We start from the raw sequence: 20134 nt of genomic DNA, 5'->3' as shown, positions 1-20134 counted from the left end.
AAACATATGTCTTTGTTTTTGTTACGTACCTAGTCTAGAGGGGGCATTTGATTACCAGAGGACACAGAGAAGAATATGCATCAGTGCTCCGAATAAACTATTCAATGCAAAGTGCATGTTTGTGCTTGATCAAATCAATTACTGGAGATGCTTTGGTAGATCACGTTTCCAATTTCCCATGTCGTTTTTTTACTGGCTGATCTGTGCAGCTGGCAAGATTTAATTACATATTGTATGGCTGAAGTTAAGTGTGCGCTTTCTTTAATGGTACCATCTGATGTATAGCTGTTGACATAAGGTTTACTGCTACTATCCTAACAATTACTAGCATTTGATCTTTAGTGTGGTTTGGAATTATCACAATAATTTTATCACCTTTGATGGTGAATTAGAAGCCAGGTACTCAACATTACAATCGTCGGCAAACTTGGCCCGAGAACTGTTTTAAATGTAGCAGTTAAATTAATGCAAAACAGAAGAAATTGCCTTGTTATCCCTGTTGTCCATTATCACCTCTGAAACAGTGGAACAGTTATGATAATCCTCTTGGAATTCATATCCCAAGCAAGGCGATGAAGTTATTCATATAAAAGCCATGGTTTTTGGTGCGGAATGTCAACTGTTTATTTCTCTCCATAGATGCTGCCTGACCTGCTGAGTTCCTCCAGCATTTTGTATGTTGATCTGTGTCTGCAGAATACATTGTGCTTATGTTGTTCTTTTAGAAGTACTTTTAATCAACATCATTGACTTTTCAAATGATAATAATATTTTAAGATATATGGCCCAATAGTTTTGCACACTGTGCAGCTTGTACTTTGTTAAATATAGCAGTATTATGTGCCAGGCATGAGAGAGAGGTTTATGTTACATAAAGTAACATTATAATGTCACAGAGTACTTCACACCATGAATAAGCAAATACCATAGTCAATCTGCAGTGTTATGATCCTTCATAAAGCAATATGAATCATGACTGGTTGATTTATGAAAGATCAATGATGTTGAAGACGTGGAAGTACAGGCCATACCTAATAAAGAGGCACTGTTTGGAAGTTTGTGGTCTTCTGCTACTATAACCCATCCACTTCAAGGTATGATGTGTTGTGCATTCGGAGATGCTCTTCTGCACACTACTATTTTAGTTAGTTAGAGCTCTTAAAGATAGCGGGGTCAAGGGATATGGGGAGAAGGCAGGAATGGGGTACTGATTGTGGATGATCAGCCATGATCACATTGAATGACGGTGCTGGCTCAAAGGGCCGAAGGGCCTACTCCTGCACCTATTGTCTATTGTCTATTAAGGTGTTGTTATCTGAGTTATTGTCTCCTTCCTGTCAGCTTGAACCATTCTGGCCATTGTCCTGACCTCTCTCATTAACAAGGCTTTTTCAGAACATGGAACATAGAACATAGAAAACCTACAGCACAATACTTTGGCCCACAAAGCTGTGCCGAACATGTCCTTTTCTCTCGCAGAGCCGCCACTCACTGGATACTTATTTCATTTTTAAACCATTTTCTGTAAACTGTAGAGACTGTTGTGTGTGAAAATCCCAGGAGTTCAACAGTTTCTGAGATACTCAAATCCAGGATCAGCAGTTTCTGAGATAACTGGTGGCAACGGTTATTCCATGGTCAAAGTCATTTCAATCACATTTCTTCCCCATTTTGATGTTTGGTCTGAACAAGAACTGAACCTCGTGACCATGTCTGTGTGCTTTTATGCATTTACTGCCACATGAATTCCATGAACTAGCAGTGGTAAAGGTGTACCTAAGAAAGTCGCCACTGAGTGTACATTGAGCTGCTGGAACCATTCTCATTCACTGTTGACACTCACACAAAGCCTCCCTTCCACAGCTCCCCTGATGTTGACATGCTAGGAGTTTGCAAGCCGGTCTTAAACAGCAAGGCCAATGCACGTTGCTGAGTCATCACATGGGTGGCCCTGAACAAGCAACGCCCATGAAAAAGGTAAAACGGCTGGCGAACTGTCAAAGCTACACTCCAGGCTTTGCTGGGCGTGAATGCTTCTGTATTTCAGAGGCGGCTTTGATTTTAATAAGCTATTGGAAATCAATTAAACAATGTGAGCATTTTAAAACTTTATTCTCTTCTCCAAATATTAGAAGAAATAAAATCACTTAAAAACACCTAAAACAGATATAAACAGTTTGCGTTAGAGCAAACTGAATGCAAAGAAAATGCCCATTATCCTGAGTTTGCCCATACCCTGCACTATTCAAATGAAAGGCCCCACTCTTCCTGTCCATACCTTCAGTGAGCAGGATTTAGGGCTGTAGCACTGAACTACAAGCACAGCACTTTGTTATGTGACTGTTAGGAACTTGCTGTCGGGAAGCTTATTCTGAACTGAATTTTTCTTGCCAGCTCAGTTTCTGTCATGTGCATGATATTTGTACATAATTAATGTGGGGTGGTACCTCCAACTAATACTCGCCAGCTGCTGAAGATCGTAAGTGACACTGGTGATTAACAAACACCACTTTATCATTATAACTTTTTGAGTGTATATAATGCGCAAGTGTAATTTCATTCAAACAGACAAATCAGAAAATGGTAACGTAAGTGTGTGAATTTTGCTGTATAGGTAAGGGATTTACATTTCTAGTGAGTTATTAGATTCTTCTCTAATTGTAAATGATATCTGTAAGTTCAGAGTTCCATTGTCATTTAATGAAATAAGCATTCCACCTCAATTTGTCTTTGTTCATCACGGTGCCTGCAAGTCCACATTAGCCAAACAAAAGTGATTACCAGTAAGGCACTCATTAAGCATGCATCACTTTTCATGTGAATTCAGGAGTAAAATGCTTTTTGTAAATGCATAAACATAGCAAGTTAAATTATGCTAAGCATGATGCGAATATATTTATATGACTTGATGTAACTCTGGTGTGAAACATTGATCTGACTTGGATAAGCTCAGCAGTTAGTGTTGTAGGTGACTTGGGTTCAGTTCTGCTGCTGTCCGTAAAGAGTTTGGACATTCTCTCCCTGACCTCATGGGTTTCCTCTGGGTGCTCTATATTCTTCCCACATTTCAGAGATGTTCGGGTTAGTAGGTTAATCGTTAACATGGTTGTGATTGAGCTTCTCAGGCTCATTGGGCTAGAAGAGCCTGTTACCGTGGTGTATCCTTAAATAAAAAAGAAAACTAAATAGTGTGAGATGATATGTGTTTCCTTCTGGATTTGTGCCTTTCAAAAGTTGGTTCAGGATGTTGGACTTACTTGGCAGTATAAATATTTAAATACATACTGCGGTGCATTGATTTACCAGACAGGAAGGAAATGTGCAAACGACGCTCATGCATCACAGGTTCTAAATGGTAGAAGATACGGAGGTGCTTGACAACCTTGATAAATTAATTATAACTTTTTTTAAAACACATTCTATAATGTTTTAGCCAATTTCAGATAGGTCTATTTGTACAAAATTCATGAAAGGAAATGATGACAATTTCTGAACCAATACAAATGGTGTTTTATTATGTTATAATTTCAGAGAAAAGCTGAGGTTCAAAGGGAACATCTATCTTATATATTTCTGCATTTTGGTTTTGACTGCAATATAGAGTGGATTCTGGTTAATTTGGACACATCGCAGCCAGTGCATTTTGATACAATTAAGCAGCTGCACCATTTAGCTGAAGTTTCATGAATATAGATAAAAAGGTGTAAGCAAGACTACTATTTAGCAGTGTACAGAATTATGTATTTAAATGAAATACATAACAAAATACATAATGAATTAGAACACTACCAATATAGTACAGTACTATAAAACTTGTGAATTTTTTCCTAATAGTTGTCAATGAAGGAATTCATTCAGTGTACACTGCCTTGCTATTTTGATTGACTGTAAGTGAACAAAATCAGTGTAGACACCTGGTGAAGATAATGGATTGACTGCATACAATGCTTTTGATGATTGCATCCTCCAAATCTTCATTTTCATTGTAACAGTCAATATTATTGTTGATACTTTCAAATTCTTTATAGCCTTAACTTGTTGAAGAAGTGAAATCATTCCATTTTCACTCCTGGGTGTTTCTGGCATCTCCAAGCCTAAATGCTTGAAGTCGCAGTGAGCAAAACAGTTCTGAATTGTCTTACTGCTTATTTCTCATCAACTATCGGTGACAAAAATCACTGATTGAAGAACACAAACACATGCAACAGACACTATTTAAAAACTGTTTTTTCTAAACTCTGTGTAGTATCTAATGGCCACATGTGCACACAGCTGATACTAGTTTGATACTGTTTGGCAACAGTTTCCTGTCCCACTTAAATGGCATGACATCTCAAGTAAACAAAGGGAATTCCGGCTATTTTCTTGATTAGTGCTTTTTCTTTAATAGTTTTCCCAAATAATTGGCTGTCCTGATTAACCAATTGCCTGATTAACTGGAATCCAGTGAATTTAACAAGTATAGAAGTCCTTTCAGACAGCCAATTTATTAGAGAAATACTTTTTGCAAATTATCAGTCTACATCTGTAGGCAGTAAAAAAGATTATGAAAGTATCCTATTTGTTTTAAAGATGCAAAGAACTGCAGAGAACTCATACTTTGTGCATTATCATTTAATGAAGCAATCTACATTTCAATAGGTTTACCAGAGCCAAATGGAGATCTCATCTTTGAAGGCTTAACAGTGGAACATGGCTTCTACACATCGAAGGAATTCCTGCCCCTCGTTGCAAAAGCCAGCAAAACAGGTAGAACTTACGGTTTAATTTTAATTTTAGAATTAAGTGCTAAAGTTAGATTTTTTTTGGTCTCTTTATCATTAATTTTCTAACATGATTAAGCAAACATAAAATGCCATGCCCATAAATTAAATAATACATTGTTATTGCTAGATAAAATTACACACACTTGCTTATAAAATGTTAGAACTTTTATTTTGTGAAAGAACTGTCAGCGAAGTTCCTTTATCATGTATAATGTAAATGTATCTTTCAATTTATAGTTTTCTAACAGGACTGCAGACCTGGATTGTTTGTCAGACGTTGTCTGTGTGTAGTTATTCATTGACTCTGTTGCATTTATTTGGTCTACTGTGAATGCCTGCAAATAAATCAATATCAGGGTAGGATATGGTGACATACTGTATACATACTTCGATAATAAATTTACTTTGAATTTTGGAATTTGCACATCGACAACTTTTGGAATTTTTGTAGAGATCTTATAATCTAAAATAATCAAGTTCTTTATTCCTCGGTGCCAGTCTATTTCAACATCTGGCGAAATATGTACATTCTCTAACAAAACAAGGACAAGAAAATCAGTATAGTGGCCTAAGGACATTGTCCTCAAAAAGTAAAGTAACTAAATGCATGATGCAAAATAAAAAGGCATTAAGATCAAAGACGAATAGTTTCTTTTTCTGATTTATTTAGATATTGAGTCTTTTGATTGCTTCAGTGTAATGTATGTGATATCTTCTGCTGAAATCTGCAATTCAATGTAGCCTGCAGTCATCCATAGAAGATAAAATAATAGGCCTCTTTTCTGAGGGTGCTGGGTGTGAAATTATGTATATGAATACATTTTAAAAGGAATAAAAATGCCCTGCATTGAAACAGAATAATTTGATACTAATATGGTTCATCTCTATATTATAAAATCTACAGCTTTACAATTTACTTAAGTATCTTCCTGTGTCTTTGTGATGGCAGGCATGAATAGTTTGGGGACTAAATTGAATAGCCTGTAAGATCCAGTGAGGAATGCTGCAAAGGCATGTAATCCACACCCCTTGATTGCAATGCAGACTGCACAGCAACTTTATGCAATCTGCTTGTGATTTTTCTGAGCATCAAAGTCTTAGCGTGCTGTTCATTGGCTGTGGACTGATACCATGAAGAGCTAGCTAGTAAGGGAAACCAGATTTATGTTGCTTAAAGCTAGCCTGGATTTTTTAAAGGACTATGTGCTCCCTTGTATCAGGTCATTTTGTGTCATCCAGGAGTGAATTCGACTTGGAACATGGTGAAGAATTACACCACTTAGAAGAAGCAATCTCCAAGTTTTCAAATTCTGACTTAGTGAAAATGGGGGGGAAATAGTGACAAAGCCCTCTGTTTTCCTGGGAGGACCTCCAGACATATGCTCAGACTATATTGGAATTGCCGAGTCACTTAAGACTTAGGGATCTGTTGCAGTGTCACGGTAGATTCAATGACTTCTTGCATATGTTCATGGTCACAGTGAATCAATTGCCATATTCTATCCACTCAATACTAGCAGTGCCCTATTTGTCTCAGCTACAATAATAGTGATCTAATTGGACTTGTGTGCTTCACCTTATCCTTGTATACTTAGCTCACACTCACATCTCACAATACATGCTTATATCAAGCATAGCAATCACATCATGTGATTATGTGACCCTCACAAACATTGACAATGACAGGGTTGAATAATCCGAGGTTGACATTGTTATAACATCTTCTCTTCTCATTATCCTGAAAACTCCACTGACTGCAAAGGTGCAAGTGCACAATTGTGTAGCTATAACTTTCCCCTCTCCTCTAACCCTAGCTAACCTCTAGCCCTGCCCTTGTGAATGTCATCTTCTGATGGATAAGTTGTAACCAGGTCAGGGAGCTGAGCACCAAATAGGGATAGTAGGCTGGAGGGTCCTTCAAGCCTCATCAGCTACTCATTGAACCCACGGCTGATCTGATCATGATCTCAGCTTCACTCCACCTCCCACCTTTCCTCATATCAGTTGACTCTACTACAGACCAAAAAAAAATGCCCATCTCAGCAATACACAAAATGGCATACACAAAATGCAGGAATAACTCAGTGGGTCAGATAGTATCCATGGAGAGGAATTAAGAGTTGACGAGCAGGCTGAGAACTTCATCAGCACCATAGATGCCTGATATTCTCCGTAGAAGCTGCCTGACCTTATGAGTTCCTCCAGCATTTTGTGTGTGTTACTCTGGATTTACAGCATCTGCAGAACCTCTTGTGTTTAGACTGTATATTGAATGATTCAGGTTTCACAGTAGAGCACTCTAAGAATAATGAGCATTCTGAAGAAGAAATTCCTTCTTTTCTCATTGGTTAATGCTTTGGGATGAAAGAAGACCCTCTATTTCTGGAAACATCCCTACACAATGTACTGTATCAAGTCTCCTCAGAATGTTGTATGTAAGTTTAGATATCTTCTGAGCTTCAGTGAATAAAGGCATAGTGTGTTGAAAATCTCTTCACTAAAGCCTCACCAGTGATAACACTAACACCAATACTGAACTACATATAACCATGTAATTTAGGGAATAGTGCAGGTGTTTGCGGAAAACTTTGAACAGAGAACCTCTAGCACTGAAATGGTGGCCACTTGCATTAATTCATGGTAGATCTAAGTATGATGTTCAGCTGTGCCACAGGCAACAGACACTTGATGTTTCAGTGCTGGTGCCAACCCTCAAGTTGTTGGCTTGCAGGATCAGCTTGCTGCCCTGCAAGTTCAGATTTGCCATTGGACGTGAAGTGGGTTGGAGGGTCACAAAACACTCCAGCCATCTGTCCACCAGCAGGTCACAAGACAGGTTCCAGCCCAGGTAAGTAGCTCTGTAATGTGCAGCATTGATGTGCTGCGTTCTTTTAAGAAGTTTTCTTCCTCCCACTGCCTGTCGCCTGAGAGACAATGAGCCTAGACCACTGGAGATCATCCTGTAGTGTTCCATTCCTCTGCTGCTGAACTGTTTAAGATTATCCTCCAAATTCAACTGATTATCGGCAACATCCCCCTCCCCTCACCACCCAGTCCTTGACACTGTAGACACTGGTTTGGCTGCAAAAGAACAGTCGGACAGAAAAGATATCTGGTCAGCGAGCACAAGCGTGAAGAACATGATGCAAAAACTAACAAGAATGCTTTTATGTAGAGTTTATTTGGAGTGTTGATTGTGGTTGGTTTGACTTTTGGTTTTATATCAAGTTGATGCTATGGTAGTCAGTAATATTAGGGGGATAACTTGTAGGACTACTGATGAAAGCAGAAGTGGTTTGTGCTTACAGGCAGAACATTTAGATGAGTGTTCCCTATGTAATCTGGACAAGGTGACCTCATCCTTTTCTCTCCCTTGACCTATGTTTACCCTTCCACCATATTTGGTTGCATGTTAGCGTAGTGGTTAGCATAATCTTAACACCAGCAATGACAAGCATTCAATCCCTGCCGCTGTCATTAAAACGTTTGTACGTTCTCGCCATGACTGGTGTTTTTTTTTCGATTGCTCCAATCTCCCCGCACTGATATTGCAAAGATGTACGGGTTGTACGTTGTGGGCATGCTATGTTGGCAGTGGAAGGATGGCACTGCTTGTGGCCTGCCCCAGCACATTCTTGGACTGCATTGGTCGTTGACGTAAATTCCGCCTTTCAACGTACATGTGAGAAATAAAGCTAATCTTTTAAAATCCGTTCTTTGTGCTCACAGTGTGTGTCCCTGCATAATGGTGAGATTGTCTACCATGTGCCTGCCAGATGTGCAGGGGTGTACACCAGAGCTATGTTCCAAGGCATTGGTAGATGCCACTTCTTTTCCTGCTACGACTTTGTGGTTTGTATGTATGCAACTCAGCTTTCGACTGATGCAGAACTAAGATATCATACTTGCAACCCAGATACCAGCAACTGACCTTTATAATTTGCAGCCCTTGATAATACATGAGCTGATTGTTGAGAGAATGGAATGCTTCCTTTAGTTCGTGTATAAGCCATGGTTGACATGTTTGGCCTGTGAAGTAATAGGTGTGAATCCAATCCGGTATGAAAGTGCTTACAATCATAATAAAGCCACATATCTCTTTCAGTAAGGAAGAATAAAATGCAATTTGGCTTGGGGATCTCAACAACTTATAAACACAGATGCTGGAAATCCGGTACAATATTACCTGGATTTCGAAGGTGATACTCCCAGACTAGAAGGAGACAAATGTGTAGAGGGTTACTATCATGGTCATCTTGATAGCCATTTACAGAGGAATCCCTGCTTCAGCTGGCAGATTTTATTCAAAGTGCCTTGTAGCTCAAGTGTCTTGAACGTTGTTGCTTGCTGAGGTTTAGAGTTGTTTCCTAGACACCTACACTGCGTATGGGCTCTTTCCGACAAACCTGATCCCCCTTCTATACCCCCTGCATTCAAATACTTCCCATGCTGCCTGTGTTCATTTCCCAATCCCTTCTGCAGGCGGTATTCCTACAGAATACTTGCTAATGCAGCCAGTTTATGCAGTGTCCTCAGATTCTTTCAGATTTTGTAACACAGAACCCCCACATGCTCCAAAATCCTTAAAGTGCTTCATAAAGCTCCGAAGACCTCTGCAATCATAGTAAGTCCCATTAGGAGTCAGATAGAAATTGATCTGGAAGAAGCTGATGATATCTTTAAGTTATACCTTTTTGCTGCTGAGCACAAACATAATAATGCAAGGTGATAGGGGGCATCATCTGGAGCTCTGAGAAAGGTATGTTGTAAAATTAACATTATACACCAGTCCTCTGGTCCAATTAACATTATACTCCAGCCCTGCCAAAGGGTTTTGGCCTGAAATGTTGGCTATACTCTTTTCCTAGATGCTGCCTGGCCTGCTGAGTTCCTCCAGCATTTTGTGTGTGTTGCTTGGATTTCCAGCATCTTCAGATTTTTCTTGTTTGTGATTATACACTGAGTGATATCTTAACCTGCTTGCTCTGAATAATTCCAGCAGACGTACACTGTGTATACGTTAATGATTGCACTAATACTTCATCCTATGTGTGCACAGTTTGCTCATGTTTAAAATGCCACTTTGAATCATTAAAAATGTGTGATGCTTGAAATTACTTCAATTTCTGGCATTCTGAAAGAAAGCCATTTTGTTTTCTCTCAGGAATGTGCGCCTGTCAGCCTGGTCTGCCATCAATGCAAGGCTCAGTCGTCGTACTTGGTGCTGGAGACACTGCCTTCGACTGTGCAACGTCTGCACTACGCTGTGGAGCTCGCCGTGTGTTTGTGGTTTTTAGAAAAGGATTTACCAATATCAGGGCTGTCCCAGAGGAGGTAAAATTCAACAAGCTTTAACACTCAGGATTTAATACAATCAGGCTCACCAGATGGAGCATGGATCGCAAGCATTTTCTTTATTAAGTTGTGTGCCCTGTTACTTAATATCTCAAGATCATCATAAGACAACTTAGTTGTTATTTGCCTAACAACTCTATTCCAGAGATAATATTTTTGATCCTTTCTCAGTTTCCATTAGAAATCACAGGAAATATCTCTAATAAAGTTGTCTTTTTTGTATCAAGTTAATAGCACTTTGTCTTAATTAGTATGTTTTTGAGTCATACAATTTATAGTAAATACAAGAACAGCATTCTTAAATTTGTCTTGGAAGTCACTAAATTATAGCAAGAATTGATCATTAGAAACTGAGGAAGTTTATTTTACTGCAGCAAGATTGAATCCTGTTCTAATCGAGTAATTGCTATTGTATTGTAGTGCGTCCTGAGCTGTTTGTTCTGTACAATATACTTGCCCACAGTCAGTGCATCAACCTTCCACTATTGTTTCCATCTTTCTGTTAGGATATGAATTACTGTGTTCCAGTTTTCTCCATTGAGTTGTGAAGCAACTTCTATAAAGTCAGCTGTGCAATAAAGTGGTGTGCTCCCATTGTAGAGCTCCAGGATATGTTATCCAAAGACTCATTAGCTACCATATATTCCCTTTTAATCAGACAGATCTGTTGTGTTAGTGTGGTGAACTACATATACCTGTCTGGACACGCCCCCTGCTGACTGCTCCTGTGGCTCCTCCCACAGACCCCTGGATAAAGGCGATTGAGGTCTGAGCCCGGCCTCTCAGTCTCCAGGATGTAGTATGGTGGTCACTCACTGCTTGTTCCTTCTTCCAGTCAATAAAGCCGATATCTCGCCTTTACGTCTCAGAGAGAGTTATTGATGGTGCATCAGTTAGAACTGCTGATGCTTCATCGTCATAAAATCTGTGATTTCCTTTACCTTCAATTTCTTTGGTCTGAAATTATTTTGCTCCCTTTCCTTGACTTAATAGTTCATTTATTTTAAACCTAAACATGGTTTGTTACAAACGCAGGAAAAGCTACAGATGCTGGAAATCCAAAGCAACACATAGAAAATGCTTGAGCTACTCAGAGGCCAGGCAGCAGCTATGGAAAACAGTGAACATTTGATGTTCCAGGTTGAGACCCTTCTTCAGAACTGACAGGGAAGGGGAAGTTGCCCAAATGAAGTGGTGTTGGGAGAGGAAAGAAGCTAGCTGGAAGGTGATGGATACGCCAGGTGTATGCAAAGGTCAAGAGCTGGGGAAGAAAGAATCGCATAGGAGAGGAGAATGGACCATTGGAGAAAGAGAAGGAAGAGGGGACTGGGGAATGTAATAGACAGTGAGAATTAAAAGGTTAGACTGGGGAATAAAGGAGGGGGTGGGTGGATTTTATTTACTGGAAGGAGTGATCAATATTCATACCATCAGGTTGGAGGGTACCCAGATGGGATATAAGTTGTTGCTCCTCCATCCTGAGGTGGACCTCATCTTGGCACAAGAGGAGGCAATGGATTGACATGCCGGATTGGGAATGGGAATGGGAATTAAAATGTTTGGCCACCAGGAAGTCCTGCTTGTGCAGGTGGTGCGAAGATGTTCAACGGAGCAGCCTCCCAATTTATGACGAGTATCACCAATGTAAAGGAAGCCACATTGGGACCACCAGACATAAAATACAACCCCAGCAGATTCACAGGTGAAGTGTTGCCTCACCTGGAAGGACTACCTGGGACTCAAGATGGAAGTGAGAGAGGAGGTGTATGGGCAAGTGTAGCACTTAGGGTGCATGCAAGGATAAGTGCCTGATGGGAGATTAGTGGAGGGGGAGTGAATAGATTAGAGAAGTGTGGAGGGAGCAATCTGTGTGGAAAGCTGAGGGGGGAGGAGGTTTTTTTTTATTAAGTGCAATCATGAACAATAACCAGATTAGAAATGCTGATCAAGTCAACTAGTCTGCAAAGAGAACTCTGATAGGCTAATCAGATGGTTCATTGCTGCTCAGTGATAGAACATAAATATATCATATGTACAATTAAAAAACATTAAAATATAGTAGAAATACTGGAGTCATGATGATCATGGTAAAGTCTGCTGGAGAGAGACATTTATACACATGTCCATTATTCAGAAAGTTTGAAGGAGAAGGTTACAGGGTGACAAAATGTGAAAGGAGCACTTGGAACTAAAAACTAATCCCTACCAGGAGAAAACAGCACCCGATCTTTCCGCACTGTTCTCCAGCAGTTTAAGGACTAAGTCCAGCCAGAACATAACTCACAAGTGCTCTTGAAAGTCAGGTATTAACCCTACCTGCGGACAACCAAGCATTGCTATCTTGGTCCCCTTCATAATAGCTTATGAAGAAGCACGTGACTTCCCTCCCAGAGACGATCGGTGTTTGTGCACTCGACTCCTGAACGCTTGGACCCCATTGTCACAGATGTTTCCAGCCACAGCATCTGGAAGGCTTTTCCAAATTCTGATAGCACAGTGAAGGAAGCTTCTATCCAGTGTGTAGGTTCTCGCATCAGGCATAGAAACAGCATGAGCAGGCACAGATAAACCTGATTGTGAGGTGAAGATTTGTTTAGGGGTAGGGTCCTTTTGGAGATGGCAGAAGTTGTAGAGTATATTTTGTTGGATTCAGAGGCTGATGGGGTGGTTGGTAAGGATAAAAGTGACTCTTATCACTATTACAAGCAGGGAAGATGGTGTAAGCACAGACATACAGGAAATGGAGGAGATATGGGTAAGGGCAGCATCAATAGCAAAGGGAGAGAAACCCTGTTCCTTAAAGAAAGAGGACACATCTGATGTTGTGAAATGTTCTACCTCCGCTCCAAGATCAACAAACTGGACTGTCCGGGTAGGCCTATTGTCTCTGTTTGCTCCTACCTCACTGAATTCATGTCCTTGTATCTCAATTCTAATCTTTCTCCTTGGTTCAGCTCCCTCCCACCTACATCCACGATATTTCTTGTGCCCGCGATCTTTTCTGTAACTTTCAATTCCCTTGGCCCTGACTGCCTCAGTTTCACCATGGATGTTCAGCCCCTACTATCCCCCATCATAAAGGCCTCGAGGTCGTCTGCTTATTCCTTGACAGAAGAACCAACCAATCCCCCTCCCCCTCCACCCTCCTCTGCCTGGCAGAACTGGTCCGCACCCTGAAGAAATCTTCCTTTGGCTCCTCCCACTTTCTGCAAACCTGAGGGATAGTCATGGACACTTACTTAGGCCCAAGATTTGCCTAAATCTTCGTTGGCTATGTAGGACAGTCGATGTTTGAGGCCTCCCTGGTTATACTTCCCAACTCTTCCTCTGCTACATTGACAACTGAATTAGTACTGCTTCGTGTACCCATACTGAGCTCGTCAATTTAATTAATTTTGCCTCTAACTTCCTCCCTGCCCTTAAATTCACTTGGGCCATCTCTGACACTTCCCTCGCTTTCTTGATATCTCTATCTCCATCTCTGGAGACAAAGTGTCAACCAATATCTCTTATAAAATTACTGATTCCCATGATTATCTTGACTATATCTGCCCACTCTCGAATTCCTGTAAACATTCTATTCCCTTTTCTCAGATTCTTTGCCTCCACCACATCTGTTCCTCAGGATGTGGCTTTCCATTCCAGGACATCAGAGATGTTCTCCTCCTTTAAAGATCAAGGTTTCCGTTCCTCTACTCTTGATACTGCTCTTACCCGTATCTCCTCCATTTCTCATACACCTGTGCTCACCCCATTTTCCCTGCTTTGTAATAGTGATGGAGTCCCTCTTGTACTTATGTACTACCCCATCAGCCTCTGCATCCAACATATTATCCTCTGCAGCTCTCACCATCTCTGAAGGGACCCTACCACTAAACATATCTTTATCTACCCATCCGCTTTCCTCCACGTTTCCTTTGTCCGTTTGTCCGATCCTTCTAATCTCCCTCCAGGAACTTATCCCTGCAAACGAATACACCAACACCTACCCATACACCTCCTCCCTCACCTCCATTCAGAGCGCCAAACAGTTCTTCCAGGTGAGGCAACACTTCACACGTGAATCTGCTGGAGCTGTCTATTTGATCCCGATGCGGCCGCCTCGACATTGGTGAGACCCACTGTAAATTGGTGGGCCGCTTCACCGAGCACCTCTGCACCATCTGCCACAAGCCAGACTTTCCGGAGGCCAGACATTTTAATTTAGATTTCCTTTCCAGTTCTAACATGTCGATCCATGGCCTCCTCTTGTGCAAAGATGAGTGCACCCTTAATGTGGAGGAGTAATACCTTATATTCCCTCTGGGTACCCTCCAACCTGATTGCATGAATTCCACCCCCTTCTCCATCCTCACTCTTACCTCTAACTTATTCTCACTTGCCTATTTTTCCCCCAGGTTCCCTCCTCCTTCACTTTCTCCTATAATGCACTCTCCTCTCCTATCCGATTCTTTCTTGTCCAGCCCTTGACCTTTCCCATCACCTGGCTTCACCAATCGCCTTCCTGCCAGCCTCTTTCCCCTCCCCCCACCACTTAATTAATCTCCCCACTTCCATTTCAGTCTGATGGAGGGTCTCGGCCAGAAATGTCGACTGTTTACTCTTTTCCATAGATGCTGTATGACCTGCATTTTGAATATTGTTCTTTGAACTTCTTCTAGTATAAGTACAATAGCATCAAAATTAAAGGGTCAAGACTTTAAGTAGAGTCTGATTAATAGTTCATTAGTTATATGGACTATTTTCTCTGATGGTATTAACACTATCTATAATCTCCCTCCTCACAAAATAGATGAGTTGAAATTTTGGTGCTAAGTTAATTATTGTTAGGTAGTCAAGATGTTAGCTACCTTGAAAAATCAATGATTTCACCAAGTTATGATGTTGTCAACACTGTACCCGATTTGCCTTGACAATTTCTACAGTAGGGTGTCATTACACTTTTAATAGTTCATTAACAGGCAGTGAGACCAACAGAAGGATAAAATATTTCTGAATTATGAATTAATTGCTCTCTTAAGATGCGCTCTTTTATCTAAAACAGCACAGGAAGAAGTATGTAATAATGGCGCAATTCAGATGGGGCCTACTTATAAATTACATAGAAACATAGAAAATCTACAGCACAATACAGGCCCTTCGGCCCACAAAGTTGTGCCAAACACATCCCTACTTTAGAATTTACGAGGGTTACCCATAGCCCTCTATTTTTCTAAGCTCCATGTACCTATCCAAAATTCTCTTAAAAGACCCTGTCGTATCCACCTCCACCACCGTTGCTGGCAGCCCATTCCATGCACTCACCATTCTCTAATTAAAAAACATCCTCCTGACACTTCCTCTGTACTTACTCCCCAGCACCTTTAACCTGTGTCCACTTGTGACAACCATTTCAGCCCTGCGAAAAAGCCTCTGAGTTTCCACACGATTAATGCCTCTCATCATCTTATACACCTCTATCAGGTCACCTCTCATCCTCTGACGCTCCAAGGAGAAAAGGCCAGGTTCACTCAACCTGTTTTCATAAGGCATGCTGCCCAATCCAGGCAACATCTTTGTAAATCTCCTCTGCACCCTTTCTATGGTTTCCACATCCTTCCTGTAGTGAGGTGACCAGAACTGAGCACAGTACTCCAAGTGGGGTCTGACCAGGGTCCTATATAGCTGCAACATTACCTCTCAGCTCTTAAACTCAATTCCATGATTAATGAAGGCCAATGCACTCTATGCCTTCTTAACCAGAGAGTCAACCTGTGCAACTGCTTTGAGCGTCCTATGGACTCGGACCCCAAGAACCCTCTGATCCTCCACACTGCCAAGAGTCGTATCATTAATACTATTTTCTGCCATCATATTTGACCTACCAAAATGATCCACCTCACACTTACCAACATACACAAAATACTGGTGGAACGCAGCAGGCCGGGCAGCATCTATAGGAAGAAGTACAGTTGACATTTCGGGCCGAGACCCTTCGTCAGGCCTAATTGAAAGAAAAGATAGTAAGAGATTTTAAAGTAGGAGTGGGAGGGGGTAATCCAAAATGATAGAAGAAGACAGGAGGGGGTGGGGTGAAGTTAAGGGCTGGAAAGGTGATTGGCAAAAGGGATACAGAGCTGGAGAAGGGAAGGGATCATGGGATGGGAGGCCGCAGGAGAAAGAAAGGGGAAGGAGAGCACCAGAGGGAGATGGAGAAAAGGCAAGGAGTGATTGTGAGAGGGGCAGAGAGAGAAAGAATAGAAGGGGGGGGGGGGATAAATAAATAAATAAATAAGGGATGGGGCAAGAAGCGGTGGAGGGGCATTAACGAAAGTTAGAGAAATCAATTTTCATGCCATCAGGTTGGAGGCTACCCAGATGGAATATAAGGTATTGTTTCTCCAACCCTGAGTGTGGCTTCATCTTGACAGTAGAGGAGACCATGGATAGATGCATCAGAGTGGGAATGGAACATGGAATTAAAATATGAGGCCACTGGGAGATCCTGCTTTCTCTGGTGGACAGAGCGTATGTGTTCAGTGAAACAGTCTCCCAGTCTGCGTTGGGTCTCACCAATATATTAAAGGCTGCACCGGGAGCACTGGACGCAGTATACCACACCAGCCTACTCACAGGTGAAGAGTTGCCTCACCTGGAAGGACTGTCTGGGGCCCTGAATGGTGGTGAGGGAGGAAGTGTAAGGGCAGGTGTAGCACTTGTTTCGTTTACAAGGATAACTGCCAGGAGAGAGATCGGTGGGAAGGGATGGGGGGATGAGTGGACAAGGGAGTCGCATAGGGTGCGATCCCTGCGGAAAGCAGAAAGGGGGGGGGGGATGGAAAGATGTGCTTGGTAGTGAGATCCCGTTGGAGATGGCGGAAGTTACAGAGAATTATGCGTTGGACCCAGAGGCTGGTGGGGTGGTAGGTGAGGACAAGGGGAGCCCTATCCCGAGTGGGGTGGCGGGCGGATGCCCTTACACTTTCTCCCTCACCACCATTTGGGGACCCTTACACTTCCTCTCTCATCACCAATCAGGGCCGCAGACAGTCCTTCTAGGTGAGGCGACACTTCACCTGTGAGTCGGCTGGTGTGGTATACTGCATCGGGTGCTCCCGGTGCGGCCTTTTATATATTGGTGGGACCTGACGCAGACTGGGAGACCATTTTGCTGAACTCCTATGCACTGCCTGCCAGAGAAAGCAGGATCTCCCAGTGTCCACACATTTTAATTCCACGTCCTATTCCCATCCTGATATGTCTATCCATGGCCTCCTCTACTGTCAAGATGAAGCTACACTCAGGTTGGAGGAACAACACCTTATATTCCGTCTGGGCAACCTCCAACCTGATGGCATGAACATTGATTTCTCTAACTTCCATTAGTGCCCCTCCTCCCCTTCTTACCCCATCCCTTATTTATTTATTTATGTATGTATGTATGTATTTCCCCCCCTTCTTTCTTTCTCTCTCTGCCCCCTCTCACAATCACTCCTTGCCTTTTCTCCATCTCCCACTGGTGCTCCCCTCCCCCTTTCTTTCTCCCTAGGCCTCCTGTCCCATGATCCTTTCCCTTCTCCAGCTCTGTATCCCTTTAGCCAATCACCTTTCCGGCTCTTAGCTTCACTCCTCCCCCTCCGGTCTTCTCCTATCATTTCGCATATCCCCCTCCCCCTCCTACTTTCGAATCTCTTACTATTTTTTCTTTCAGTTAGTCCTGATGAAGGGTCTCGGCCCAAAACGTTGACTGTGCTTCTTCCTATAGATGCTGCCTGGCCTGCTGTGTTTCACCAGCATTTTGTGTGTGTTGCTTGAATTTCCAGCATCTGCAGATTTCCTCATGTTTGCACCTCACACTTATCTGGGTTGAACTCCATCTGCCACTTCTCAGCCCAGTTTTGCATCCTATCAATGTCCCGCTGTAACTTCTGACAGCCCTCCACACTATTACATGGTTAGCTATGCCACACTTTTGACAGATTCCTGGGAAATAAATTGGTTTGTTAATGTACACATTTATGCACAGTACTGATGCTCTGAACAACAAATCTAATGGCTTATATCTGTGATAATAAACATGATTCTGCTTAAAGAGAGCCACAGAATTTCTCAATACATTGGAAGTAATTGATTTAAAATGAGAGGATAAGCAAGATTTTGTTAATAACTGTAAATCTGCACTGTCAAGAAATTGAATAGTCAGATTAAGGTTTGATGGTAAACTGACCTTTAAAATTTATACTGTTCTTGTAGGTCATCTTGACTACTAATGATAAATTAGTTTTATGATGTAACCAATATTTTCTGCTTTGAAAAAGAAATATATAATAACTGGCACTGACTATTTATAGTTCATTGTAATGTGTTTCTCATTTGGAACATCCATGCCAGACTACATAGCATTTGTAAAGATTTCTTTAATTATTACAGTCGGATTAGAATTCATTGGATTAATTTGATAACCTCTTAAAGGTGTCTAGTTCTGTTAACCATCTTGTTTGATAGCAATTTGAATGGGAATGTGAACTAAATAGAATCTAATGTGGTGTATATTTTGTTAAATCAGCACTTATATGAACATAATTCAATAATTATTGCTCTTAAGGATGAGTGACTTTTAATGTATAAACATTCATTCAACAAAACCAATGAAGAACTGATCAGAGGCAAAATGAGATACAATTTCTTCAGCAACTGGTTAGCAATATTAAACTTTATGTTTTAATGTAGTAGGCATTCACCAAAGTTTTGCAATTTGTGTCTGTCTTCCTAATCCTATTGTTGAATGTTACTTCAAATAAAATTAGCCCCTTGACAATACAATGAAACCCAAGTCAACACACATAAAATGCTGGAGGAACTCAGCAGGTCAGGCAGCATCCATGGAAATGCATAAGCAGTCAGTGTTTTGGGTCAAGAGCCTTCTTCACAGTGGGAAAGGTAGGGGTAGGACACCAGAATATAAGGTGGCGGGAGGGTAATGAGGATAGCTAGAAGGTGATAGGTGAAGCCAGGTGGGTAGGAAAGAATCTGATATGAGAAGAGAGTGGACCATTAGGCAAAGAGGAAGAGGAGTGGCACCAGGGGGTTGTGATAGATGTGAAGAGCTAAGAGGCTGGAGTGGAGAATAGAAGCTAGGGTGAGAGATTTTTTTTTACAGGAAGCCGAAACTGATTTTCATACCATCTGGTTGGAGGCTACCCAGACAAAATATAAGGTTTTGCATCTCCATCCTCAGAGTGATCTCATGGACCAACATGTCAGAACGGGAATGGGAATCAGAATTAAAATTTTGGTCATTGGGAAGTTCCATTTTTGGCAGATGGAGCAAAGGTGCTCGACAAAGTGGTTCCCCAATTTATGATGGGTCTTACCAATATAGAGGAGTCCACATCGGGACACTAGATACAATAGAGAATGCTTTATGTAGATGTGCTCAGTGGTGGGGAGAGTTTTACCTGTGATGGTATCCACTACTTTTTGTGGGATTTTCCATTCAAGGACATTGATGTTTCCATAACAGGCTGTGATGCAACCATTCAGTATACTCTCCACTACACATCTATAGAAGTCCCCTCTGTCCACCTTCTTGTTCTGGTTTCTTCCCCTTCCTTTCCAGTCTTCATGAAAACATGGACTAATTATTCCTCACTATTACTGCTGCCTCGTCTGCTGAGTTCCTCCAGTATTTTGTGTGTATTGCACTGGATTTCCAGAATCTGCAGAACCTCTTGGTCTCTAATAGGTGGCCTGATTAGTTAGCCTTGGCAATAAGAGTTGGCATTGACCTTTGGGAACGTTACAGCTTCAGTATACCAGTTTTGGTTGGTTTCCCATACTTCCAGAAGTCATAATAACCAACAATGGGAACCATTATTGCCAAGGTCTCCATGGCAGGTTTCAGAGCCAGAGCAAGTTGGTCTTCAGCGCCATTAAATTTCACCACAAAGGCCTACCACAAACTTTGGGTCTCAAGGATTCATGAAAATATCCAAGATATGATGTTGGAATGTGCTGTTGGATATTTTATCTTG

The 20134-nt window shown here is 41.6% G+C and overlaps 1 protein-coding gene across 3 annotated transcripts in view; it reads left to right on the top strand.

Annotated features, from left to right (window-relative positions):
* LOC132401544 (dihydropyrimidine dehydrogenase [NADP(+)]-like) overlaps positions 1 to 20134 on the top strand; it is an 889454-nt gene that overhangs the window by 413489 nt on the left and 455831 nt on the right. For all 3 annotated transcript variants that reach the window (XM_059983565.1, XM_059983564.1, XM_059983566.1), the window contains exons 9-10: positions 4642 to 4749; positions 9931 to 10100. In XM_059983565.1, coding sequence (XP_059839548.1) covers positions 4642 to 4749; positions 9931 to 10100 — 278 coding nt within the window. The remainder of the gene's footprint in view (positions 1 to 4641; positions 4750 to 9930; positions 10101 to 20134) is intronic.

This window comes from Hypanus sabinus, chromosome 11, assembly GCF_030144855.1.
Source record: "Hypanus sabinus isolate sHypSab1 chromosome 11, sHypSab1.hap1, whole genome shotgun sequence".
NCBI classification, from domain to species: Eukaryota; Metazoa; Chordata; class Chondrichthyes; order Myliobatiformes; family Dasyatidae; genus Hypanus; species Hypanus sabinus.
The sequence above is the reverse complement of the archived record's forward strand: the minus strand, read 5'-3'. Positions and strand labels throughout refer to the sequence as shown.